General features: G+C 49.6%; 2 protein-coding genes across 9 annotated transcripts in view; one reads left to right on the top strand and one right to left on the bottom strand.

Moving 5' to 3' along the window:
- The window catches only part of Ncoa3 (nuclear receptor coactivator 3), a 126,147-nt gene extending 117,149 nt beyond the window's left edge, over positions 1-8,998 (top strand). For 3 of the 7 annotated variants that reach the window (XM_077109199.1, XM_076851983.2, XM_076851982.2), the window contains 5 exons: positions 1,440-1,550; positions 2,846-3,104; positions 3,905-4,076; positions 4,620-4,761; positions 5,567-8,998. In XM_077109199.1, coding sequence (XP_076965314.1) covers positions 1,440-1,550; positions 2,846-3,104; positions 3,905-4,076; positions 4,620-4,761; positions 5,567-5,578 — 696 coding nt within the window. In that variant the 3' untranslated portion in view covers positions 5,579-8,998. Of the gene's footprint in view, positions 1-1,439; positions 1,551-2,845; positions 3,105-3,904; positions 4,077-4,619; positions 4,762-5,566 lie in introns of those variants that run through there. The other 4 variants (XM_077109201.1, XM_077109200.1, XM_077109202.1 and 1 more) reach the window with 3 other exon arrangements.
- Positions 8,999-9,896: 898 nt separating this feature from the next.
- The window catches only part of Sulf2 (sulfatase 2), an 80,901-nt gene continuing 64,211 nt past the window's right edge, over positions 9,897-26,586 (bottom strand). For both annotated transcript variants that reach the window (XM_076849185.2, XM_076849184.2), the window contains exons 7-21: positions 25,498-25,673; positions 24,078-24,206; positions 22,889-22,945; positions 22,525-22,654; positions 21,609-21,807; positions 16,476-16,707; positions 16,281-16,377; positions 15,561-15,655; positions 14,716-14,775; positions 14,133-14,302; positions 13,760-13,902; positions 12,562-12,685; positions 11,901-11,934; positions 11,613-11,666; positions 9,897-10,572 (exon numbers count right to left, since the gene is read on the bottom strand). In XM_076849185.2, coding sequence (XP_076705300.1) covers positions 10,542-10,572; positions 11,613-11,666; positions 11,901-11,934; positions 12,562-12,685; positions 13,760-13,902; positions 14,133-14,302; positions 14,716-14,775; positions 15,561-15,655; positions 16,281-16,377; positions 16,476-16,707; positions 21,609-21,807; positions 22,525-22,654; positions 22,889-22,945; positions 24,078-24,206; positions 25,498-25,673 — 1,731 coding nt within the window. In that variant the 3' untranslated portion in view covers positions 9,897-10,541. The remainder of the gene's footprint in view (positions 10,573-11,612; positions 11,667-11,900; positions 11,935-12,561; positions 12,686-13,759; positions 13,903-14,132; positions 14,303-14,715; positions 14,776-15,560; positions 15,656-16,280; positions 16,378-16,475; positions 16,708-21,608; positions 21,808-22,524; positions 22,655-22,888; positions 22,946-24,077; positions 24,207-25,497; positions 25,674-26,586) is intronic.

The following is a 26,586-nucleotide window of genomic DNA, read 5'->3' as shown; positions in this document are numbered from 1 at the left end:
TTTTAAAAATTTTAAGACCTATAATACTAATAACCAAAAACCTTCCTAATTTCATCATTTTTTAAATAGAACCCCTGCTTCTAGATGTCTATAAAACTGGAGCTCTCTTCGAGAATTCCAAGAGAGAACTTTGGTTTTCCCATTGTTTCCTCAGTCACCAACTAATGGGAGTTCTATTGTGTCCCCTCATCCCCAGTACTGGGAACTGAACCCAGGAACACTCCACCATCAAGCTTCATCTCTCCTCTCCTCCTGTTTTTTGTTAATTTTGAGACAGAGTCTTCCTGAAAAGTTGCTTTAGATTTTGCTAAGTTACTCAGGCTGGAAATGACCTTCTTGCAATCCTTCTGCCTCAGCCTCCTGAGTTGCTTGGATTATTGGTGTGTGCAACCACACCTGGTTCTCTAATCATTTAAAAATATAATTATTTCTATAAAGTTTGGTCTTAAATGTGCTGAGTTATTAAATGTGGTGGAACTAAACCATATAAATAGGTAATATTTCTAAGTTCAGGAGTTCATGGTATCATTTTGCCCCCTCCCCCTTTGGAAACCAGGTATTGAACTCCAGGGCACTTAACCACTGAGCCACAAACCCAGCCCCCTACCTCCCTTTAATAGCTTTATTTTATTCATTTTATTTTTATGTGGTGCTGAGGATTGAACCCAAGGTCTCACACACTCTACCACTAAGCCACAACCCCAGTCCCTTCCCAGAACCTTTTAAACAATTATCATTTATTTTGAGACAGGGTTTCCCTAAGTTTCTTAGAGCCTCACTAAGTTGCTGAGGCTGATCATTTTGCTTTTTATGATTTCTTTCCACTACAAGGTACTTAGACTGTGTGTGGTGGCTCATGCCTGTAATCCCAGCAGCTCTTGAGGCTGGATAGGAGGATCGAGAATTCAAAGCAAGCCTCAGCAGTGGCAAGGCGCTAAGCAACTCAGTGAGACCCTGTCTCTAAGTAAAATACAAAAAAAGAGCTGGGGATGTGGCTCAGTGGTTGAGTGCCCTCAAGTTCAATTCCTGGTAACCCCACCCTGCCACCAAGAAAAGAAGGTGCTTAGGATAATTTACTGGAGGAGGAGTTTATTCAGTATTACTCTGACCAAGTTAAAGCTGTTTCCTCAGTTCCTTAGTAATCCCTGGGGAAACCTGACTATAAATCTTGAGTTCCTGTTAGAGGTGCTCTTTAAACTGCACATTTGTGCTTCTCTCTCCCAGTGCCGGGTGATAAAGATTCACAGGCCAGGCAAGAACTTTTTAGCATTAATTTTTTTTTGCAATGTGAAAGTAGTATGAGCTCAGTTCAGATGTGACTTAACCAGAACAGTGGGTTTGCAGTTATCCCCGTGACCTCACTAGGTGGTGCTGAGAGTTTGAAACCCTGGGGCTCATCACCCGTTCCTTGTGCATGCTAACCACCAGTCTCTTCTCAGTTCTTGAATCAGAGCCGGCAGGCGCTTGAAATGAAAATGGAAAACCCTGCTGCTGCTGCCGCTGCTGCTGCTGCTGCCGCTGCAGCAATCAGGCCCATGATGCAGCCCCAGGTGAGCTCCCTGGGAGGATGAGCCACTTCCCAGCACAGGCTAGCTCATGCTGGCTCTCAGTGTTCCTTAAGCAATGAGAGTAATTTTGGTTTTCTTGCAGAAGAATCCATTCCACAGTTCCATTTCAGTTTTTCCTTTTTTCATTCTTAATTCTTCTGACTTGCTGGTGATGGGAGAAATCAGGAGAGTGGGTTACCTTAAAAACCATTGATGAATTGTTTTGTTTTTTAAACCAAATTTCCCTTGTGATCAATTGCTGTTTTTTTGAGAGAAACTATCAGTTAGCTAGTAGTAACCCATGAATGTTTCTGTTCTTGGATTATGAAACCACATACTCACTGGGTAAGAAGATACCCTGTTTCCCTTGCTGAGGAGAAAATTCCTCTGTACCTCTAGCAGGAGTAGAGGCAGCATCAAGGTGTTCTCTTAATGTGTGATAGATGTATGACAGTCCTTTACTGTGGTTGCAAGTACTAATATATATTTTTTTTAAATTGAAATGCCTAATTTTCAACATCTTTTGCCTACTTGGAAGTACTGATACTTATATTTTCTTGATAATCAGTGTCCTGTATAAGTTGAGCTAGGTTGCCTTCCAAATTAATGATAAAAGTTGGCCTTTTGGAGATGATTTTTCTCAGCTGGTAGAGCTTAAATCAATACCTTAGTTATGATTGTCTAGCACCTTAACTTACTCCTTGTCCTCTACCTCTTCTTTTAGGAGGTTAAAGAAAACAACGAGACCTTCTGAGACCCCTGCTTAAAGTATAAACCTGCCCCCCCCTTTTTTAAATATTTATTTTTTAGTTGTAGTTGGACACAATATCTTTATTTAAATAAATATGCTGAGGATCACCCCAGGGCCTTGCACGTGCTAGGCGAGTGCTCTACTGCTGAGCCACAACCCCAGTCCCTAAACTTGTCCCTTTTTTTTCCCCCTCCAGGAGCTTCCCTTCTTGTTTCATTTCTACCACTGCCCTAACACACACTCAGTTCTGCTCTCTGTCTGTCTGTCTTTTTTTCTGTGTTGCCGAGGCTGACCTCAAATTCCTTAGCTTAAGTGAGCCCTCTTGACTTGGCCTCCTGGGTGCTGGGACTGTAGGCATGACTACTGTACCTAGCTGAGAAAGCCTTAAACAAACAAACAAAAAACTGTGTATTCTCTCTTCCCTTTAATTATGAAGAGAGGTCTCAGGTATTTCTCTTTGATACCTACTGTATTGTAGAAGCACTGTGTCTATGGAACATCCATGTCCTGCTGCACATGGGTAATTGCATTCATTCTTGGCTTTCAGCAGGGTTTTCTGAATGCCCAGATGGTTGCCCAACGCAGCAGAGAGCTGCTAACTCACCACTTCCGACAGCAGAGGGTGGCGATGATGATGCAGCAGCAGCAACAGCAGCAGCAGCAGCAACAGCAGCAGCAGCAGCAGCAGACCCAGGCCTTCAGCCCACCCCCAAATGTGACCGCTTCCCCCAGCATGGATGGGGTTTTGGCAGGACCTGCAATGCCACAAGCTCCACCACAGCAATTTTCATATCCACCAAATTATGGTAATTTTGACAAAGAAAGTGTGCCTTCTCCAGAATAACATGACCAAGCACCTAAAGTTCCCTAGAGCCGTTGCTCAGGAAAAACAAATGCTGTTACTTCCCAAGAAAAGTGAAATTAATTAAAAATAACAGAGAATAAGAATGTTGGTCACAGTGTCCAGTTTACTGAGGCAAATGTGTTCTCTCCTAGTGTTTCCCAAGTCTTGCTTTTTTCACCTCCCTCTCTCTTCATTTGGGAGAAAGACTACAAAATCCTTCCCCCATCCATAGAAACCTGTCATCTTTGAAAATTTGTCCCAGTCAGTGAGAGGAATGCGCCGTGTGGACTTTTAAGTTCCTTTCCTCGGTGACTTGCCTTTACTATTAATTGAAATAATGTAGTTACTGCTTTAGTTCAGCCTTTGCAAGGTTCCAGGAACATGGTAGGGGAACAAGTATCTTGGAGGGGTTTACATTTCAGGATGCAGCTCTACCCTCTGGGGACAGTGGCTTCCCTGACCTCTAAAGGGGGACAGAGTGATGTGAGTAGAGTTTGTGGAGTTCCTTTTATTTAGAGAGGATATTGAAGTAGCACCTTTCAAGTGATCTAGATGGTCTGCCTTTCTGCAGTGAGCCCATGACTCTGTGGTCATCTTGTTGCAAAGCAAGAATACTTGGAAGGTAGCCTCTTGTATTACTCGATATTCTGTACTTATCACCTCCTCCCATACCTTTTCTAAAAATGAACATAAAATTACTATAGAAAATGGGATTCCAAGGAGGTAGCATTTGAACATTGTAATTTTTCTTTTTCTTTTAAGGAATGGGACAACAACCAGATCCGGCTTTTGGTCGAGTGTCCAGTCCTCCTAATGCAATGATATCATCAAGAATGGGCCCCTCTCAGAATCCCATGATGCAGCATCCTCAGACGGCACTGTATCCGTCCTCAGAAATGAAGGGCTGGCCATCAGGAAATGTGGCCAGGAACAGGTAAACAATAGTGACTTTAAAGTCACTCATATTCTACTTCCAGAAATCCAGGAAATAGCTGGGTGTGGTGACGCCTGCCTGTAATCCCAGCTGCTTGGGAGGCTGAGACAGGAGGATCACGAGTTCAAAGTCAGCCTTAGCACCAGGGAGGCACTAAGCAACTCAGTGAGACCCTGTCTCCAAATAAAATACAAAATAGGGCTGGGGGTATGGCTTAGTGGTCAAGTGCCCCTGAGTTCCATCCCCGGTAACAAAAAAAAGAAAGAATCCAGGAAATAAACCTCTATTTTTGACACCCTTTTTTGGATGGAGAGAGCAAAAGGCCTACATTAATATTAAAAAATAGGTTGTCTGTTTTGAGAATCCTTTATAACAGGTAGATATCTATTAAGGTATTGAGGACAGACAACTGTGAAAAATGGAAGGCCAGCTGTTAGCCATTCTGTTTGTGCTTAAGTATAGAGATACATGACAAAATCATGATATAATGTGTGTGCCCTGTGTTCTAAAATGACTCTGGATAATGTCATCCTTTCTTCCCAGCTCATTTCCCCAGCAGCAGTTTGCGCACCAGGGGAATCCTGCAGCATACAGCATGGTGCACATGAATGGCAGTAGTGGTCACCTGGGACAGATAAACATGAATTCCATGCCCATGTCTGGCATGCCCATGGGTCCTGATCAGGTATGAATATCTCTTTCTTACTTTTTTCAAAGTTTTTCTTGTTCTTTGTAGAGAACCAAAGCCTCAACTGTAATCTAAAGGTTCTAGGTAGATTTCAGTTTAGATATATAACTTAAAATATTGAAACTGAAGCCAGGTAAGTGGCCCATGCCTATAATCCCAGTGACGCAGAAGGTCGACGCAGGAGGATTGGAAAGTTTGGGGCCAGCCTTGGAAACTTAGCAAGGCCTGTCTCAAAATAAAAAATAAAAAGGGCTGGAGTGTTGCAGTCCGGCTGCAGCAAAATAACCGGGGGGTGACGAATGACTTGTGTACGTTGATGCAGCAGGAATAGGAGCCGTTTATTGTAGGATCTGAGCGATATTTATACATTTTACACAGCTTATCTAATTAGCATAAAATAGATACAACAGTCAACCAATAAGGAATCTCCACACTTAATGACTCGCTTTTGTTACTTCACAAACCACTCCCTCTGGCATTTTGCCAGGTGCCATCCAGACTTGTTTACAGACTCTTAACATTTTTCTGGCAAAATAACAGGTGCCAATCTGACTTGTTTACAGACCTTAACACTGGAGGTGTAGTTCGGTGCTCAGTGGTAGAGCATCCCAGGGTTCAATCCACGAAAACAAAACAAATTAAAAAATGTTTGAATGCCTTGCCAAAATTTTGGCAGTTTAGGCCCAAAGGAGTCTGAACCTGTCAGTCAGAGCCACATGACAAGCCCTGAGTGTAAATATAAGTCTTTCTCATGTTTTGTTGAGCAGATGTTTTACTCATGTTTCCTTCTTGTTCCTGACAGAAATATTGCTGATGTCTTCAAACCTGGACCTCTGAGGAAATCACTGTACAAATGACACTGCACTAGGATAACCTGGAGGTAAAGAATCATTGTCCAGGTATCCAGCTTTGAAGCAAGGACGAGCTTTGATCTCCGTCAGGGCTATTCCAAGTGATGTCACTTGGGCAGGACTGGATCTGAAGCTGAAGTGCGACATCTACCTGTCCCCCCCGCCCCCACTTCTGTATATCATGGTATTCAAAACAAATGTTTTTAGCATTCTGCCTCCTAGGGATGTGAATCTGGAGATATGGAGTGTTTATTACAGAACTCCTGTGTCACTTCCTTCTGCCTTGCTAGCCAGTCTTTCAAATAGATGTAAGTGGACCAGAGAGTATTGGAGAAACCAGGGACCACCAGAACACCTGGTTTTTTTAATCGCAGTATTGGACAAAGCATAGTCCCAGTTATTAAGTGTTTTTGTCACCACCAATCAGTTTTGTGTTGACACTTTGTCCAGTGGAGTTGTCATTTGAGTCCTTGTCCTTTATTGATGGTGTTGAGTTGCTCTGTCCCTTTTATTGTCCTAGACCTTTTCGTGATGAAGATGTTCATTTGGTCCTAATGTACTGTAACACTTCACCTCCAGGATTTGTCGTGAATGATAAATGGCCGTGCAGAAGGGAACATGACAGTATTTAATTGCAGCAGTGGCAAATTTTTCATATGCTAACGTGCAGCTGAGTGCACTTTATTGAAAAAGTAATGGATAAATGCAATATTCCTGAGGTCTTGAGGAATGAGGAGCCACATTCCTGGTTTTGTCCACACTATTCTATTGGACAAGAACTATGATTTTTTTTTTTAAAGTACTGGTGTCACCCTTTGCCTATATGGTAGAGCAATAATGCTTTTTGAAAATAAACTTCTGAAAACCCAAGGCCAGGTACTGCATTCTGAATCAGAATTTCGCAGTGTTTCTGTGAATAAGTTTTTTTTTTTTTTGTAAATATGACCTTTAAGATATTGTATTATGTAAAATATGTATATACCTTTTTTTGTAGGTCACAACAACTCATTTTACAGAGTTTGTGAAGCTGAATATTTAACATTGTTGATTTTAGTAAACTCTGTGGTGAGGCTACAAACAGCAGAGACAACTGTCTCGTGGCCTGAGGAGGAGTAGTGTTCCAGGGCTCTTCCTCCCGCCGTCATTAGTCGCCTCATTTTTTTTTTTTTTCAATCTCTTAATCTAAATGCTTTTTAAAGAGATCATTTGTTTAGATGTAGGCATTTAAAAAAAAATTTTTTTTAAGCTCCTCTACCAGAGAACTAAGCACTTTCTTTTTGGGGAAAGAATAGATATGGGAAAATAAACTTAAAATATCAGGAATTAAAAATTAAGCAATTTGATTTAAAAAGAATCTTTTGGATTTTAAGCAGTCCATAAATGAACAATAATTCCCCCCCTTCCTTTTTTCATGTAAACTGTATATGCTGCCTTTTCATCCATTTTAGGAGTGCTCTAAGAATTTGATTGCTGGGACTTGAATCCCACACTGTCACCACAGGAGTCAAGTCCTTGGTGTGTGGTTTCTGGTGCCTGCTCAGATGTGTCTGGTCATTCTGCTGCTATGTGTGGTGTTGTCACGGCTTCCCTGAAGGTTAGGACAGTGTCGTGGTTGTTTCTTCAGAACTTCAGTATCCACAACAGCCAGTTTTGCTGTGACTCGGAGGCAGTCTGAGCACTGCCCCTACCCACCTTCCACTTTTCTCTCTCTGATACTGTTCTAATTATTTTGGAGTAGGAGAAAAATCAAGTTTAATTCTCATTATCTGGGTTACTTTTTTGGGGTTCAAATAGTTGAATAAATTGGGTTTTGGGATATTTATGAATTTCAAATGTCTCTGCTAGCCTTGGTGTCATTTTCTAGCAATAACTAAGAGCCACTTGATTTTTTTTTTTTTTCTTTTTTAACTTTCACATGATTAGCCAACCTTTTTAGATGTCTCTTAAGGTAAGATCATTTAATTTCTTTGACATACTTGAATAAGTGAAGCCTCATTTCCAGAACTACCACCAGAGTGGGTTTTATGTTTTCAACAGTGTGTAGACCATCATGAGCTTGCCTCTTACCTCCCCACCCCCCTGCGATAACAAATAAATCTCAGATTGTAAATCCATGAACTTCCACCCTATTGGCCCATGCTTTTCAGATGACATCATCTCCTGTGTGGAGCCAGAGCCACACCAAGTGAGTCTTTTTCAATCCAGTGGTTTTGAGTGTGTCTGAACTTTCCTCATTCAAATTGTATATATGGGGAGGACAGAATGGTGCTCCTACCTTTCTTGTCTTGTAAAAATTAATTGAAACAAAACTTTTTTTCAGTCCTGAATCTAGGCCGATGGAAGGCAGCAACACCCACTTTTTGTATGGGGAAAATAATGAGATTATAAGTTTTTATATTTTCTACTTATTGATTTTATTGGTGCAAACTCAAGATCTTGGTTTCCTTTTAATGGATGCAGTCTTTGAGATAATTTGTTTCTAACCTTTATTGTCCTTTTATCATTTTTGGATAATTCTTTTTATATTCCTGCTGCCTACCTCTCTTAAACTCTCCCTTCAGCCCCCTCTTTTTAAACATAGGTATCTGTTGAGTAAACAGTATATCTTTTCATCTGCTTTTAGGATGTGGGGTATTTCCAGTACCTACTTTTTTGCTGAATCCAAAGATTATATAAATAAAAATATATTTTATGAAGATCAAAATGATATAAAGGAGATACATGTTTCTTCCTTTAGAAAATAGAAATTGCATTGTTAATGTTATGATGCCATTTTTCTAAATTGTGCATCTGGATTGAAAGGTGTAAATATCAAACAATCCTAGTTTATCAGTGTTGAATATCTAAGGTGGGTTGGGGGTACGCAAGGGAGTTGTGTACTGCGCAAGATGAGAGTTGGCTGGTGTCCTAGAAGTTCTTTGAACCAGAGGTAGATGCAGCTGGAAGTAAACAGCATGAATCTGTGAACAGCTGCCCACATGCCTTCCCAGGTCTCTTCATTTGCAGAAGCCATGAGTTGTGTTCCCAAGGAGGAAATGCACAGGAGCGAGAGCTCTAGGATGGATGAGATTTTACCCCTGCAGCAGAGGAATTTGGGTTGTTTTCAACTCCAAGGCACACTATTTGCAAACAGGCAGGGTGTTTTCTTTTTCTTCCCTTCTTTCTTTTTCTTTCCAGTGTATGGAGTTTTGAAGAAGATGGAAATGTCATTCTGAGAGCAATATTTAAATTCTCAGGAATTGACCAAACAGTGTTGAGAATGAATTTGGTTTCAGTCAAGTTTACATTAAGTCATTCTTCACATTGCAAAGCATCTAACTACATGGGACAACTCATGAAATGGGGTGGTGAGCTGTGACTGCTTTGCTGACCGTTTTGGATGTTTTGGATGTAAATAAAGGTTTCTATTTAAAACCGGAGCCTAAGAGCATGTTTCCTCCACTCATCACTGTTGGATTAATGGTATAAGGAATGCTCGAGGAAGCCTTTTTTCAAATCAAATAATGGTAACAGTTTTTGTGAAGTTTACTAGTGTTTTGTTTGTTTTTATATTTATTTTTTAGTTGTAGTTGGACACAATACTTTTGTTTTTATGTGGTAGAGCACTGTTTTGTTAGGGGGCCTGTTGGGGGCGTTGAAAGGCTTGGAACTGCTTTTACAGACTGAGTGCTTAGAGATCATCTGTTAAAAGAGAGATGAGTTGGTTTGGTGGGGTTCCTCTTCCTGTTATAGAATTCTGACAACCACCGGTAGCAGGTTATGCTACCTGGTATACAAAAAAGGGTTTGCGAAGTGAACTGCTGTCCTGTAGCTGGTGTAATGTGAGGCTTACCTGTGAGGTCCCTTCAAGAATGGTACATTTTTGTTCATAACTATCCCTTTAACTTCAAGACATCTCCATCCAAAAGGGTGTTGGCTGGTAGTGAAAAAAAAAAACAGGCACTGCAAAAACAAAAAACAAAACAAAAAAAACAACAACAAAAAACCAAAACCCCCCCAAAAAAAAAAAAAAAACCCACAAAAAAACTCCCAAGAATAGCTTTTTACAAAAATGTCAGTGGTTTCTTCATACCAATGACTAGTCATTGACTAGGATTTTGAACATAGTAAGACAATACTTACACTACAAAATTTCTTACAAATACAGTGTCGTTAAAATCTGGGACATACATGAACTTCATTTCTTTTTAGTACCTTAAAAATATCAGTTCTGGGATAGATATAACAAAGCAATACTTGGCAGAATGGGCAGGAAGAGAAATGTCCACAACTGCAAGGGAGTTTTCTTTCACACTGGCCACAGAGCGTTTATTGACACCACCACTCTCGAAAATTGCGATTTCTTATTAGATTCCCCTAAACGTTCCCTTGTTGGTTACATGGAGAGAGTCACATATATACAATGAAGGCAGTTTCTTCAGAGGCAACCAAGGTTATCAAGCTAGGTAAATGTCACTTTTTTTTGTGCTATTGACTCATTGTCAAACTCTGTGTGCTGTTTTCAGCATCTCTAAGTTGTCCCTGTCCTGCTGCTTAGTTTCTTTGTAATGAACTAAAAGAAAAAGAGGGTTTAAAACAGGGTTGTTTTTTCCCCTGTGATTTAAAAAAATTCCAGTGACTTTCACCCTTGGGGAAAATTTCCATGAAAATCTCTTGGTTCTTTTTTCCCTGTGAGACTCTCAGGGTTAGTGGTGACCTTTTGATATGAAAATGCATTTTGTGCAGCTGGTGAGGTATAATCCAAAGCAAAGCAGGGGCAAAGTGGACTTCCTGAAGTTCTCTGTTCCTGACGGTTATCCCCCAGAATTTGCCATGTTGACGGAAAGTAGGTGTTCTCAGGACTCCTGGCTCACCACACGTTGTCTTTCATGGCCTGTACGATCAGGCGAGGCCTCTTGGTTTTGGGAGGTCCATCTCTGTTGCTTCTTAACCTTCCCAGCCTTCCCACAGTTGTCCCCTGTAGAAAGAACAAAACTCTTCAGTTTTTGATGATCCTGCTGCTTAGGTGCCTTAACCAGGCCTACAGCTGAGTAAGCTTTGCTTCAAGGATATGGCTGCTGAAAATGAGAATTTTAGGTAACCCTGGGATTACTTCTCTTTAAATTGTCCCAATTTTTAGTTGCTCCTTTACACACCTAGTAGCTGGCAAGGATGGTGTTTAGGATATGCACAGAACAGTGGCTGAGGAGAACGAAATATAAATTCTGGAAGCCCCATATAAATGTTAGCTGGCTCATTATTATTGTCCCAGTGACACCACATCAGTTTATATGCATGAGTAGAACAGAGGTTGCAAATGGCAGCTCACTAGGTTTACCCATGTAGGAAACTTAACATCAAATTTGTTGCCTGTATTTAAAATGAATTCTCACACACATCTGCATTTTTTGATTTCCGCAGTGAATTCTTTCAGACAAGCTGTACCCCACTTCTGCACAGAATAAACTGGCTGCTCCCCTAAGTGTGAGGTGAGCTTTCCAGGTTGCCTGTGGTGCCAGCTTCTATTGGCATTGGAGGGACAGTTCATAGGATGGAGGTTTTTTTTTGTGTGTGTGTGTGGGGGTGCTGGGGATTGAACCCAGGGCCTTGTGCATGCAAGGCAAGCACTTTACCAACTGAGCTATATCCCTATCCCCAAGGATGGAAACCATTCAATGAGGCCACCCTATGGCTGACTGTGTACCACTTAGTGCTTTTGCAGCCACAGCCTTCAAGATGTCTGGCAACTGTATTATTTAAATGCGTCTCAACCTTGAAGTAATAGCTCAAGTTTAGTAAGCACAGAGAGAACAGTGTATGGACAAGGTGTTAATCTAAAAACGAAGTTATTGTTATCTCACAGGAAAGACTGACATTACTGTTTCCTTCCCTCATGGGAATTGGGGGATGATGGAGGAGGGAGGTGATAATATCAAGCTGGCATGCACATAGAACAGCCTTGGCAAGAGGAAGCAAGTGAGAATCAGACCTCTACTTGTGAACTGTTCCTCAACTCACAGTGATTTGGAAGAAGGTCTCTTCATTTCTGGCCATTTTCGACGCTGAAACTGCCTGTGTTTTCAAGTGTCAAAAAGAGAATGAGTGTTAACCATCACCAAGAAAGAAAGTCACCCCCAAAGAACTACACAAAGAAGGTCTCTGGTGAAACCTATCACCCGTGGGTGATTGAGGCTCCCAGCAGACCAAGAAAGGACACATTCTCCAGGTGCAGTCTCACAGACGGGAGACTAGAAGGTGGGTCAACGTGGGGGAACTGTCCTCCAAGTTAATAACAAAACAGAATACCTGTATTGCTCATAGCTTCCTCCATCTTTAAGTCCTAAATGAGCAAGAAATAGACCAAAAAGGAAAAGATTGTTTAGGATAAAAATGGTATAAGCAATGACAAATTCTATAATTGTTTTCTACAGAAAAAAAAAAAAAAAGTCCACCACCCAAAAAACCACCTTGGGCTTTTGTCTTGGGATCAAGATGCTGTGAACATTTTTAGTGAGATGGAGTGGCCTGAATGATCAGGTGAACTTCCTTTAAATCTAGGTGGCCTTGCAGATGGCCTGTCAGTATCAGCTACAGGGTGTTCCTTGCTTCAACACTGACCTTAGTCGTGGTGGGGTAGGTAGGCAGACATGGGTGTGAGTGCCCTGCTACAGAGGGCCACCAACCAAGGGCACTTGGTCAGTGGATAACTGAACAAAGGAGGAAAGAGAAATGAGGGGATCAGGTGTTTCTGGTGTGGAGGGTCAAGGTGCTCATCTCCCTGGAAGCACAGTTCATCAGAAACTAACTACTGCCTGCCATGGGTAGGAAGTTTCCGTAACCTCCAGATGATAAGTCTCAAATTATATCACCCCCAGTTCCTGGTGATTCTGGGTCACTCTTGGGGCAGACATGAGTCCTTCCTGTGGTCACCCTGCTCTGTGTGGGCCCCACAGTGGGCCCTACCTACCCAGGTCCATGTTCCGCGTCCTGGGGTTGCACTGTTTGGAACCTTTGCAGCTCCTCAGCTCCATGAGCTGCACGTGCAGCTGGTTGAGGACATCTCTGTCCAGCGTGTTCACCGCGTTCATCAGCTGGTTGGGATCAAGGCAGGTTGTCAGCAGGGAGTCCTGAGACCCCCGTCTCCCATCCTCTTCTCCCTACTGGGGCACTCTTTCAGGCAGGTTGGGAGTAGAAGGTGCTGTGTAGTGTCCTGTTTGTTCCCGAGTTTGGAAGAGCTCGGTGGTGTTTTGACTTCCGTCCCCACCAGGTCTTCTCCTAGTGAGGACAGAAGCCATGCCTGTGTACTCAGTGCTGACCTCAAGAGCCTCGGGTCAGGAAGCTCCCCAAGTGGGAAAGAAGCCTTCCGAGCCTCGGCTTGGTCAGCAGCCTTTTGTCACAGTCCCTCAGTTCTTCTTGACCAGAAAATGGCCATCTGGTGAAAGGGTGGGTAGGTGACTGGGTCCTAGCCTAGTCTGGGACTACTAGTGGCCAGCTAACTTCTTGTCCTCTCCCGCCCCATGGGAGGTACCTGTCCGAAGAGAAAAGACTGTCAGCCTGGATGGCCCCTAATAAATCAGTTGAGCTGCAGATAATTAAAAATCGAGGTCAAGAAGTTATTTCAGGCTTTTCTTAAAAGGCTGCGGTTGGACAGTATGAAGGCCGCACCACACTGGAGCCGAACTCCACGGCGCTCCCCTGCACCAGGGCTCAGGTGTTCCCGTTAACAGGCCCTCTGCTGCTCGTATTTGTCATGTGTGACTGGCCCACTTCAATCAGGTATCCGTCTAGGTGACTGAAAATACAAAGCTTGGAGCAGAACTCTCTTGCCGTAGCTAGTACAGCCATCTTACGGTCCCTGTAGGCCTGGGGTGTGCGGTGGGTGGCGGGACCCTGTAGCTTGGCAGTTCTGGGAGTCCTGTGAAGCCTCTTGGTAGTTGATATGTGCCTAAGCTAGAGGGAAGCAGCTCCATATGTCATGGATAAAAAAATGATGGTGACAGAGACAGACGGGACATTGAGTCCCCAAGTTCTCAGTGGCCTCAGAACTCATTCTTCCTGTCTTAGGGACTCAGTGGCACTTGGAAGTTCGTCATTACCTCAGTGAGGGTCTAACTGGCAGTTCCTGTATACCCACACCTCGTTTCTGCAGCTGGTGGCGGCTGTACCTGGTAAGGGTCTGTGTTGAGGTCAAAGTACTCCAGGAAGCCCGTTGCAAATTCACAGAAGAGGAAGTTGTGGGTCTCGTTGATCGTCCTCATGCACCAGTATGTGTTATTGTTGGCGCTGGTGCAGGCGCAGAAGGGCCCCACTGCCAAGGAAGAGAGGGCATGCCTGAGCGCGCTGCAGTTGACCTGCCGATCTCTGCCAAGGGACACCCCCCTCCTGGCCCCAACCCGTTTTTCAGGTGCCACTTGACAGAACACCTGATTCTGAGACCTGCAGGGTCTGGCAGTGAAGCTCTCACAAAGCTTGGGGTAGGTGGGTCACCCGGCCCCCGCCTGCCTGTCCCTGTCCTGTGCCTGCCCCTGGCCTGCTCACGTGTCCAGAGAGGTGCGGTCTGCCAGTGCTGGTTGTCGTGGGTGAAGCACGTGAGGCCTGGCATGCTGCATGTGTCATTGTTCTGCAGTCGCTTGAGCAGCTTGCGGAGCTTCTTCTTGCGCTTCTGCTCCCGCAACAGCCACACCTTGTCCTTCTCCTGCAGACCCTTCCTAGGGGCATGTAGGCCACAGACACTTTGGGCTTCTGAGGGACCTGAGACCACAAGCCTCTGCTCTTCCTGTCTACCCCGGGGTGGGACCAACCTTCTCCAACAGACACAGGCGGAGCCATCAGTGGCCCCAGGTCCCACAGCTGGTCCAAGGCAGAGCTGGGACCAGAACCCTGGGCTCCTCTCCTCCTGTAGCCTCCTTCAGCCCCCCAGGTGACCTGAGGAGGAGTCGGGCGCCCGGACTCCTGTTCACACCCAGTCCCTCCATCTATGTCCTGGCCCCCCCAGAGGTGGGGTTTCAGCAGTTTCACTTGGCCCCACGGGGGTGCCTAGAGGCCTGCTCAGTGTGGAAGGGAGGCAGACACCCCCCCGGGGAAGCCCAGGGGCAGCGCCCCCTCCCTGCCTCACGCTTACCTGAAAGGATGCAGGCTGGAGCCCTTGTGCTTGAGGCGGCCTCTCTGCTGCGCGTGGTAGCTGGAACAGACTCGGGCTTCAGAAGCCTGCAGGGACACCTGGGCTCCCAAAGGTCACTGCTGTTCCACCCTGGCCCTCGCCCTGGGATGGTGGTAGGAAGCTACTAGCTGTCTTTTGGCTGGTGGCTCCCTCCCTGCCTGTTATTCCATGCGTGAGCCCGGGGCCCCCGGCTGACGGCCTTGGACTGAGCTGGGGTGTGCATGGCCCAGCCAAGACTCAGAGCCAGGCTTGGCTGAAGGTGGTGGCAGCCTTGGCCTCTGGAGGCTGGTTCCCCCCACCTCATGCCTGGTGGGGGCTGACACAGGGGACCTGTGACTGTTAAGTCTTCCTGGAAGGCAGCAGAGATGGTGTAGCCATGCTGTCCCGTGCAGCAACCACTGGCCTCATGGGGCTACTTCATTTCAAATTAGGTAAATTAAAAAGTTCCAGCACCTTTCAAGATCTCAGGAGCCTAGAAAGCCTGTTTCCTTGTTTCCCTGGGCCAGGGCTCCTGGGCAGGACCTTGAGCCTCAAGGGTGACTTCCAGAGTAGCCGGTCACTCTTGTCTTCCCTAGAGCCAGCTGTACATGGCAAGTACATGGCAAGTACCTGCCTCTTGCTAACATTACATAAACTGGGCTTCAGGCTGCCCCCTACCCCATGGGGGTGGCTTCCTGTGCCCAGTTTGCTGAAAATGGAGCTTTGAATTATTACTGCCCCCCCCCACACTTTGAGAGGCAAAGACAGGTATGGGGGGATAATAGGTGGGGGAAAAAAGTGAAAGGGGGCCTTTGCTACCACCTCACCTGATTTTGTGGCAGTCGCATTCTTCTGGGCGCTTTTTCTTCAGGTGGCCTCGGACTTCCCTCAGGTTCTTAATTTTGTTCTGCAGGGTTTCGATCTGAGGGAGGGAGCAGGAAAGGTGGGCTAGGGGAGAAGGGGGTCGTGACCTGGCCCCTCGGCTGCCCCAGCCCTGCCTTCCTGCCTGTGTCCTGGGCTGCTTGGCATAGCTGCACCTGCATTTGTGGGTGCCAAGGGAGTCTCCCCCTTTGGCCAGGCTCTAGTGAGGGGCTGCGACTCTTTTTTTTTTGTGGCGCTGGGGATTGAATCCAGGGCCTGGTGCACGCGAGGCAGCGAGTCAATTTTAAGCCCGTGAACTCTGTGCAGTGGCACACTCCTATAATCTTAGTGGCTCTGGAGGCTGAGGCAGGAGGATTGCGAGGACAAAGCCAGCCTCAGCAACTTAGTGAGACCCTGTCTCTAAATTCAAAACAAAACTAGCTGAGATAAAGTGTAGCATGGATGGCTTGTCACTCAGAGGGCGTCTGGGCTCAGCCACCTCTGCAAGGAGGTTGTCTGCAGGTGCCAGGATTGATGCCCCTGTCCCTGGGTTGTGGATTCTGTGGGGACCTCTCCTGCCTCTCCCCTGGCCTCTCCGCACCCCCAGCCCTGGCCCCGCTGAGGTCCCCCTCAGGCTGCCAAGCCATGGTGCCTGAGGAGACACCCCTGACCCTTGGTTTGCTCACCTCGTGGTCTATGTGCAGCTTGTGGTCTTTCCAGGCCTGCAGGGACTTGTACAGGTCCAGGTCACACTGGACTGTGTCATTCTCTAGGATGTAGCACCTGCTCAAGAGAAGGGGTCATGTGTAGCCCTGAGGGGTAGAAGGGGATCAGCCCAGGGGCCCATCTTGCCCCCTCACCCCCACTTGTTGGACGCTCACCGATGGGTCACTTTGATGGGGTTGGGAGCTGAGAAGTCAGGAAGGCCTCCAGTGCCACTGAAGCCCCCATTGTCCTTGTCGTCTTGGTCCTCAGGGGCTCCTGGCCAGTGCCGTTTGGTAAGGTTGCGGGGCTGGGGGGCCGAGTCCTCCAGACCTACATGGTACACCTCGCCATCCACCTCAATGGCCACGGAGCGGATGGAGCGGTTACGGGTATAGCTGGCTTTGTACTCTGTGGGTGTCAAGGGGGTGACTGGATTAGGGAGGCTGGGAAAGACTGGCCAGGCCCCCTGGGCAGCAGGTCCTCCGGGCTCTTGAAACCTAGCCTGGAAGCAGGTTCTCAGTCCCAAGCCCTAGGGCTAAGAAGGGCCTGACCTGGGGAGACTTCGAGAGCTATGCAGGGACAGACATGGACACCGAGGAGGGGGACAGCCATGGCAAGGAGGGTCAGTTCGCAGCAGGAGGAGTCCCAATTCCTGTCCTGATGAATATCACCAGCATAATGCCAAGTGGAAGAGGCCAGACACAAAGGTCTCTGTTACTAATCTTTAAAGGCAGACCACGGGGAGAGAGTGTGAGGCAGTGCCTGCTTTGTGGGTGTGGCATTTCCTTTTGGGGTGATGAGTGATGAAAATGTTTTGGAACTTGTTAGAGGTGGTACAACACTGTATAAAAACGCTTCTAAACTGGGGCTGGGGCTCAGAGGCAGAGCGCTGGCCTAGTACATGCGAGGCGCTGGGTTTGAGCCTCAGCACCACATAAAAATAAATAAATAAATAAAATAAGGGTATTGTGTCCAAGTACAACTTAAAAAAAATGCTTCTAAACTACAAAAAAGTACGACTTTTTTGTGAAACTTTGACTGAAAAAGGAGGTGTGGGGGAGCCTGGGGATGTGGCTCAAGTGGTAGCGCACTGGCCTGGCATGCGGCATGCGGCCCAGGTTCGATCCTCAGCACCACATACAAACAAAGATGTGTCTGCCGAAAAACTAAATAATAAATATAAAAAAAAAAGGAGGTCGGGGGGCAGAGGGTGCTGTGGCGCACACCTATAATCCAAGTGGCTCTGGAGGCTGAGGCAGGAGGATTGCAAGTTCAAAGCCAGCCTCAGCAAAAAAGAGGTGCTTAGCAAGTCAGTGAGACCCGGTTGTCTCTAAATAAAATACAAAATAGGGCTGGGGGCGTGGCTCAGTGGTCAAGTGTCCCTGAGTTCAATCCCTGGTACCAAAAAAAAAAAAATGTGAAGCCTGTGGTGGCCCTCAGCTTGAGTCACTCTTGCCCACCAGCAGTGACCTCGGTGGCCTCCAGGGCAGAGCACTTTTCTGCCAAGTAAAAACCATGGGCAGGTAGGTCGCATCAGACCCCGGACATCTTGGATCTTTCATATGATTTGTTTAAAACAAGTTTGATCAAGTTGCTGACATTAAAAAAAAAAAAAAAAAAAAGTAGTAGTGAAGGTCAGGCAGGAGCTTCTGAAAGGGAAGACGGCCCCCAGTTCTGAAGGGTGGAACGGGCATTGCCTTGGGGGTGGGGCAGCATGTTCTGCCCCCAGCACCAGCCCCAGGGCTCCCTTCGGTTCTTAAGCCGCCCCTCCTGCCTGGACCGGCCTGAAGTGCCTAAGCCCTCTCAAAAAGGTGCACTGTTGAAAAGAAGGGCACGGAACTAGGTATGGCCCAAATGACCACTAGATGGCGACAAAGGCACACAGGCTGGAGTGGACAGAGGTGGCACTGGGCCTGCTGCTCCGCCCTGGGACAGGCTCACCAGTGCCAAAGGATCCGCAGGGACCCTGAGAGCCTAGTCCTCTTCCCCAAGGCCTGGGTCCTTTTTTGGCCCCGGGGCAGCTTTCTGCTTTTCTCCCTGGCGCGACCCTCCCCTAGTGCACAGCGCTGAGCTCGGAGGCCATCCCCAACCTCCTGTGTTCCTTCATCGCACCTGCTTCAGGAGTTAGCTGCTCTGGATCTTTCCCCCATCTGTCTCCCAGATTTAAGCCCAGGGGTCCCTGAACCACCAGCGTGGCCCTGGACCTGTTGTTGTGAACATGACTTCATTAGAAAATAGCTGCTCCCTGCAATGACAGAACCGACCAACTGAGATGGGTAAAGTAGGCCGTGAGTGACCCTCAGCTCTCTGTAGAGGTTCCTGTTGGGAAAGACCCTTTCCCAGCACAGAAGCCACACCCTCTGTCCACCTCACCACTTTTGCTGACTTGGTTTCTGAGCCCCAGAGGCACCTTCTTGGTAACAGGGTGGGATGGGACCTCATAAGCCCTCGGCCGGGACCTTTGGCTCAAGTGCTGAGTCACTTCACTTCCAGGCAGCTGGGTTCTCATAGGGTGTCACAGGTTGAGGAGGGTGGCATGGAGCAGTGCTGGCAAATTCTCCAGTACCGTGTGAACTGGCATTGACAGCTACTCTAGGGGTTGGGGACTTGACAGTTGTCATATCCTTGCCCAAAGTCAAAACCATGCTCACCCCCACCCCCAGGCCACACCTCTCTGTGGCTGACCCACCAAGATCTTTCTGACCACAGGACTTCGCTTTCCCCTTACCTACAGGGCTTGCTCTGTGCTCACTTAACTGTCAGCCAGCCACTCTTTGTGGACCTGCTACCACATTCCACCTGGTCACTCTGCGGCTGCCTTTCCTTCAAGCCTAAGTGACCTTCGCTGTTAACTTCAGTCTTGTCTCCTCTGTGGGATCTGAGTCAGTGGCCTCTCGTCAACATGGCAGTCTTGCAGATTGGGTGGGAGTGTATAAAGCTGGCCTCCCGGGCCCATCCCAGACAGCTCCTCTTCTGTTCCTGGTGTCTCCTGGTTCTAGATTGGCTGCTGGCTCTGCCTGGCCTCCCCATACCATAGCTGCAATCCTGCTGGGCCAGGGCTCCTCAACCTTGGCACTGTTGACTGCTGGGTGGACCGTCCTAGGTGGTTAGGCATATCCCAGGCCTCTATCCCTGGGTGCTAGGAGCATCCTGTTGCTCCCAACTGTCCCTGGGCATTACCAAGTGTCTCCTGGGAGGACTGGTTGCCTCCAGTTGAGCCTGCTCTATGCTGGCTGCTCAGAGAGGAGAGACAGAGTGTCTTGTTGGCAGACCCTTCAGAGGCGCTGGAGTCCCCACCAACAGCCCTGTAGTCTGTCTTTCCCATCCATCAGAAGGGGAGCTCACCCCGTGCTGTTCCCTGGCCCTCAGGGGAGGACTCAATACAGTCTCAGCTATTGAGTGGCATTTTTCTTTCCTGCATTAATAGGCAGGGCTGGGGGAGCCTAATTGAGCTGTGAGTTCTTGCATTATTCGGGGATTGTTGTTGACTGTGTCATGTCCTGAAGCCACTGGATGCTGTGGATGCTGCATAATTGAATCCGGAAGCCAGTCATACTCAGTTGAAAAACAAAATAGCTTAGCAGTTACTCATCGGCTTGTGAGGATATAGACCTGGAGCCCTAACTGGGCAGCCTCCAGGCAGGAGCGGGTCCAATGGAGACAGCTGTCTGCTGCATGAGGGAGGCGTGCGCTGCCGGGGGCGGTCCAGGGAGCCTGGGAGGTGGCCGCTGTGCCTGCCTCTGGACACACATCACTAAGTGGGCTACTGAGCAGTATCCTAGCCTTAAGAAGGGATTTCCGACAACACTGCCATGTGGACAGCCCTTGAGGGCATCGTGTCAAGTGACGAAAAGGCTAATACCTTATGATTCCACTTCTGTGAGATCCCCAGTCAGACACACAGAGGAAAGGCAGCAGAAGGGTGGCTGCCGGGGACGGGCACACAGTTTAGTTTTCCAAAACTAAAAGCCCTGGAGCGGGTTGTGGGAAGTGGGGATGCACTTGACCCTGTTCCAACACGCACTACTGAACACGCCTGTTTAAATGTCTAAGATGGTGAACTTTATGAATATTTTGCCACAATCCATAATAAACAGAGCCAAATCTCTAGACTTTGGCTGTCTCTGGGTCAGGGGGACCTGAGAAGTGGGCTGCAGGGCGACTGCCCCGCTCTGGAGGGGGACACGGCTAGCCAGCTGACCAGGCCCCGGGAGCCTGAGAGTTGCTTTCAAAGCACGGTTTCATTCCCCTTGAAGGGCAGGCGGGATCTTCCTCTTGTTTTATGAGGGGGACTGAGCTGCCCTTCACTTGCCCTGGGTTCCTGCCTCATTATTCCCAATACTTATGTCCCAGTGAAGTCACAGCAAACATCGAATTAGCAAAAACGGAACCCTGTCCTGAGGAAGCCCAGGGTCAGGCTCCTGTGAGCCTCTGGGTGGTGTCTTCATTAAGTGGCCAATACAGAACCCGGCTGGCGTGCACGTCACTGTGAAGACACCTCGTTCCACACGGGCTGCTGGTCCACGGGCCACTCAGGCCCCACGCTACAGCTCCCGCCTGAGGGACGCCCCTCTGACCCCACATTCCCTCCAGGAGATGGGCTTCTTGCTCTTAGCGAGCCCAGCCAGCACCTCAGCATAGAACTCGGACATTTAAACTGCAGTTGCCCCCAACAGCCCCAAATATGAAATGCCTGGCAGTAAAAAGGACACTCCACCAGGCAGCAGGGAGTGTTTCAGGGGTTCCCAGCCTCGGCTGGGGCCATGGGTCAGGCAACGCAAGACATCCGCATTTCAAGGTCAAGAATGACCTTGAAAGTGCCTTGAGGTGGATTTTGGAGCTACAGGTGCATTTGAGGGCAGTGTGAGTTTGCAGATGTGGACTCTGAATGGTGAGCATCGGCTGTCTTAGCCTGTCCTGTGGCTGCCCCTCAGGTCACATCCAGAACACGGTCATTTCCTCTCTGGACACCATGGCCCAGCCCTCTCTACCCTGCCTGCCAACAGTTCTGCCAGGCTCTGCTTCTCTTGCCTCCTGGCAGCCGACTGAAGTGGCAGCTGGTGGGACCCTTGGAAAACAAATCTGATCTGTCCCCTCTGGCCCGGGTTTCCTCTCTGTGCCCGGCTCTTCCTGGCACCTCTCATGCGGTGCAGGGGTCCTGTGGCTGCTCTCTCCACTTGGATGGGCGGCTCATGAGGGGTTTGGCTGTGCCCCGGACTCCTAGAATGACACCTGGCTCGGAGCCAAAATACTGTCTGCATGGGGCTCCCCAGGACTCTCCCGCCCCTCCCGCCGGGACCCACACTTACTCTTCTTGAAGAACTTTTTCCTTCGTCCTGCCAGGCTCAGCTTGTAGTCCCTGCTGTCACAGGTGCAGGCCTCGCCGCCCTGCCCGTAGTACTTAGGGACCAGATTGGAGAGGGCTCTGCCGCTGCCACCAGGCCGCACCGGGCCCTTGCACTTGTGTAGCTTCAGCTTCCCCGAGGCGTCCTCCACACACTGCCATTTCTGGAGACACAGCAGGGCCTCAGGTGCAGGGCCTGGGCCACCCCGCTCACCAAACTCACCTTTCCCACATGGTTCATCTGCCCTGGGGGGCTCCCTCTCCCTCCCGTGCCCAGATGTTCCCAGGTCTCCCCTGCCTCCTGCAGGGCCTGAGCCACGGCTGCAGGTCCCATCAGCCGGAGCAAGATGCTGCAGCAGCTTCCACTCCCTGCCTCCCAGGCCTCTGCCTGGGGTCACTCCTCTGAGGCTCCAGAGTCCACCTCGGCCTCCTCAGCCTTGAAAAAAATCCCAGTTTAGGCTCCCTTGAAATCAGCTGTATTTGCTCTTTCTGAATACGACTAGTTTCTTAATATTTCTCTTGTGGTTAATTCGAGTTTTTAACCTTAATTTTTTTAAAAAAGGCTATTTCCTATGGCTCCTATAAATGGAAAACCAGACACAAAGAGGACACCATAAAAGTGAACACTGTGAAAAGAAGCTGTTTAATCCCCTGGCTGCCTGCTGGGACCTTTGTGCAAATGGCCTTGGCAAGGACCCAGGGGTCACCATTCTTCTGACATGGGTCAGAGCTGCCTGGACAGGGGCTGCCTTCTGCAGGGCTCCCAGTGCACCACCTGACAGGACTGGGGATCGCAGCACCAGGAGACCACACATTGGGGGCTGGCCTCGCCGGCCCAGAGGCCCATGCAGGCGCAGGCTGCGGCCGGCCTGGCTGCTCACCTGCCCCAGCTGCTCACAGGCCGTCTGGTACTCCGCGCGCTGACACAGGTCCTTCACGCGCTGATACTTGGGCAGGAAGTTCTCCTCCTGGGCATCCACCTTGCCGCTCTCCCTCTTGTGCAGCAGTTTCCTGTGGGGGACACGGGCCTGGCTTCAGCTCTGGGTCACCTTTGCCATGGAGGATGTGGGACCTGCTGACCAGAGCTGCTAATTTTTAAGAGACTTAAGAAATTGGAACTATATAAGAAACATCCCAGTTGGCACGAGGTGACAATAAATTAACAAACGCCCTCCTCCCTCCAGGCCTGGCTGTGAGGTGTGGGTGGAGGAGCCTACTGGTCCCCCTCCCAACCCCAGCACTCACCCCCTCTCCACCAGGAAGGAGTCCCGCCAGACCCTCATCTTCTTTTTCAAGTGAAACCTGGAAAAAGAACACTCTCCAGCTTCTTACCAGCGGGACCTCCCATGCCCTCCCATTCCCCAGGGCAGGGGAGGTGGCTTGAGGCCAGCCTTGTCCACAGTCAGTCTAGACCCAGGCTGGACAGGGCAAATGGCCCAGCTGGCCCGGATCCTCCTCTGGGCAGAGCCGCTGCTTCTCCATGATGGGCTGGTCAGAGTCCCACTCAGCCTGGGATGCACTCCCGTTCCAGGAGTCCAGCTCCCCCATGCCGGGAGGACGGCTCTCTAGGGGGCTCTGGACAGCAGGCTAATTACGTTGTCTGGGTGGGGTTTCTCTGCTCCACTTGAGATGGGTCTTTTCCATTCCTAGGTGGGTACACTGAGGCCCAGGTGTCTTGCTCCTTGCCAGTGTCCCCACCCTCCAGGCATGGCCACCTTATACAGCTGCTTCGGCTCCTCATCAGAGGGAGGAGGCTAAGTAGAAGTGGTCCCCTCAGGGCAGCAGAGGACAATGTCCCTCAGGACTGGACCCAGTGGGAGGTCACTGAGGAAGCCCAAGGTGAAATAAAGCCTCCAGGCCAGCAACGTGCTGGTAGTTCCAGGGCTGGCCACTAGATGTCACCCTTGCTCTCCTCTGTCCCTGCCCTGATTCGCCTACCATTGCCGTTCCCTTAAGTCTCCCAGGACACCTAGGAACATGTCCTCTGGCACTATCTGTCATTAAGCCACAAAGCAGGGCCAGGAGGAGGCCGCATTCCAGGAGTTATACCCAGACTTGCTGACAAGCCAACTCAACTTCCCTGGGCTTCAAAATCCCAGAGGGTCAGATGGGGATGCCGCCTCGCTGGGTAACTGCGAGGACCAAAATGATATAATCCCCTGCACAGTACTTAGAGGAGGCCTGGTAGGCAACAGTCCCTCAATCAGAGCTAACTCTTGTGATGTTTAATTTGTTTAATTTTAGTTCTGGGAGGGTCCTGAGCTCCAGATGGGAAGATGGGATCCTGGAGAGGGATATCCTTCTGTCCCTTAGCAGGTCAGTGGTCAGCTTGGAGGGACCCCGGCTCCTGACTCTTGGGAGATGCCCCCAGCCCACGTGATTGGGCCCTGAGCCTATACAGGCTGGGGAACCCAGCACCCCTTCCCCTCCTCACCGATTCACTGGCCGCTCTGTGTCCAGCAACTTGAGGATGGACTTCCCATCCATGTCCGTGGGGATGTCCAGACCAGCGATATCCAGGATGGTGGGAGCCAGGTCAATGTTGAGGACAATGTGAGGGTTCCTGGGGGAAAGGGAGATGGGGACTCACCACCTGGTCACTACTTGGGACAGGGGCGGGGGGGGGGGAGGGTTTGAGGCATTTGTGCTGCTTTACCCTCAGCATCTCCCCAGATTCAGCCCCCCCCCATTTCCCTTCAGTGCCTCCTGATGCAGCAGAGCGCTGTGGGCTGGCAGCCCGCCGCCCTCAGGAACGCCTCCCGCCCCTCCCCTCTCACTTCAGGAGCCATCCCAAAGCCGGAGTCCTGCCCTGGGCCTCCAGGCAGAGGCCTAGCCAACCCCACCTTACCAACCCCACCTCTGAGCCCAGCTGAGTCCTTGCTGTTCACCTCTAGAACCTTCTTCCTCCCCGCCCCTCACCCTGTAGGTCTTTGCTCAACTGTGGCCTGTGACAGACCCCAACTGCCCCCAGGGCACAACCCTGGGCTCCATCCTAGCCATCGGCTCCTTGAGTGTGGCCCAGCCTGGACTTGCCAGCGGCAGGGTCCAGCTGTCACCTTTGTGGTTAGGTGTGGGTCTTCTACTCTGTCTAGCCATCTTGCTCTGTCTCCTGCTCGCCCCATGCTTGCTTTGAAGAAGCAAAGATGTCATAATTCTGCTCCAGCGAGGACCCCTGGGCACAGCCAGGGTGGCAGGCTATGTGGGCCGCGTCCTCCACACTGCACTCGTCCAACCCCATGAGCCCAATCAGAGGCCCTGCCAGGAAGCGGGGCCCAGACGTCTGTCCGCAGTGTGGCAGGTAGGACACGTGCTGCTCCAGGCAGCTGTGCAGATGGCCCCTGTTCTGAGCACAGAGGCGTGATGTGAGCTCCTTCCCAGGGGCCCCATTTCTCTGTCCTGTTTCCACCATGGTGTTCCTGCCCAGGGGGCAAGTGGCTTCACGGCTATGCCTGGCACAGGGCCAGTCCTGCTGAGTGAATGGAGGATGCCTTCTCCCTCCCACCTGGTTCTCCGAGGATGGGAGGCAGGTCTGGGGCCTGGGGCTTCAGTCATCTTTGCCCCTTCTCTTCCCCAGGCCCATGCTGGGTGAGTCCTGGACGGGTCACCATGTGTGTCCGGGGTCTAGTGGTGAGGCCGGGGAAATGGCTGAAGCCACAGGAGGTGGGCCTGAAGGCTGGGGACGGAGCTGGAGACAGCTGTGGCCACAGGTGGTAGATATGCCAGCCACCAGGAGCTGGACGGGGTTGAGCCGTCCATGCCACCAGGGGTGTGGCTCTGGCTTTGGCCGCGTGGCTGTAAGCTCTGAGCTAATCCTGGAGGCCCCGGGACCTGGGGCCGTGGGCTGATGCACTTACAGGGAGCCGGCTTCCACGTTGGGGCCTCTCACGTAGAACGGGACCCTGATATCAAACTCGTACGGCATGGACTTCCCCTTGACCAGGCCGAACTGGCCGATGTGGTAGCCATGGTCAGCGGTGTACAGGATGTAGGTGTTGTCCAGCTCACCCGTTTCCACGAGCATGTTGTAGATCTGCGACACAGGACAGGAGCTGAGGCGTGGGGTCCTGTGCCTGGCTGCCCTGGCCCAGGGTGACAAGGTGCTGGAGATCCCAGGCCCCTTTCCTCTCCTGCTTCAGGTCACATAAGCCAGGCCCCTGGGACTGTCCCATTGATACCTGCAGGTCCGCCCCCTGGTCCTCCAGCACGCCCCACTCTGTCTCTTCCTTAGCTTGGGCCTGCTGACCCCCTGTATGCTCTGGCCGCTTACTGGGGCAGAGACGGACGTTTGTCCCCTACCTGCTGGATCTCATGAACCCTGACCTGCAACACGTGCTCTTGAATGAATGAACGAGTGGGAGGGGCCGGACGTGGCCCACGGCAGGGTCTAGGGCTGTCCAGCCGAGGCTGTGGTGACGGCAGCCACAGGTCTGAGTGGTCCCCAGTGGTGTGGCTGCTTGCTGACAGGGCTGAGCACCCTGACGGTGGCCCATGTGACCGGGGAACTTACATTTTATTGTATTTAACTTAAAGAGCCACAGATAAACAAAATGTGAGACACACAGCCTGAGATTCAGCAAGAAAAACAAAAAACAAAAAACAATGAATTCTAACAGGCCAGACCCCGGGCGCCTCGCAGACCTGAAGTGAAGAAGCCAGGCATGCAAGCCCAGGAACAGTGACTGCATTTACACGAGGTGTCCAGGACACCAAGGCCACAGAGATAGGGCCTAGCGGGCGCTGGGGGTGGTGGTAGGGGCTGGGGGGAGATGGCAGAGGGTCACAATGGGGTTTCTTCTTGGAGTGGTGCAAATGTCCTAAACCACTGAATTATACCCTTTAGTTGGGTGAACTGAATGGCATGTGAGTTACATCTCAAAGCTGGTAAAAATGCAATGACAGGAAAAACAAAACAAAAAAATAAAGAAAAAGAAGAAGAAAGAAAA

This window comes from Callospermophilus lateralis, chromosome 3 (genome assembly GCF_048772815.1).
Source record: "Callospermophilus lateralis isolate mCalLat2 chromosome 3, mCalLat2.hap1, whole genome shotgun sequence".
NCBI lineage: Eukaryota > Metazoa > Chordata > Mammalia > Rodentia > Sciuridae > Callospermophilus > Callospermophilus lateralis.
Note: the sequence above shows the minus strand (reverse complement) of the source record. Positions and strands in the feature narration are given on the sequence as shown.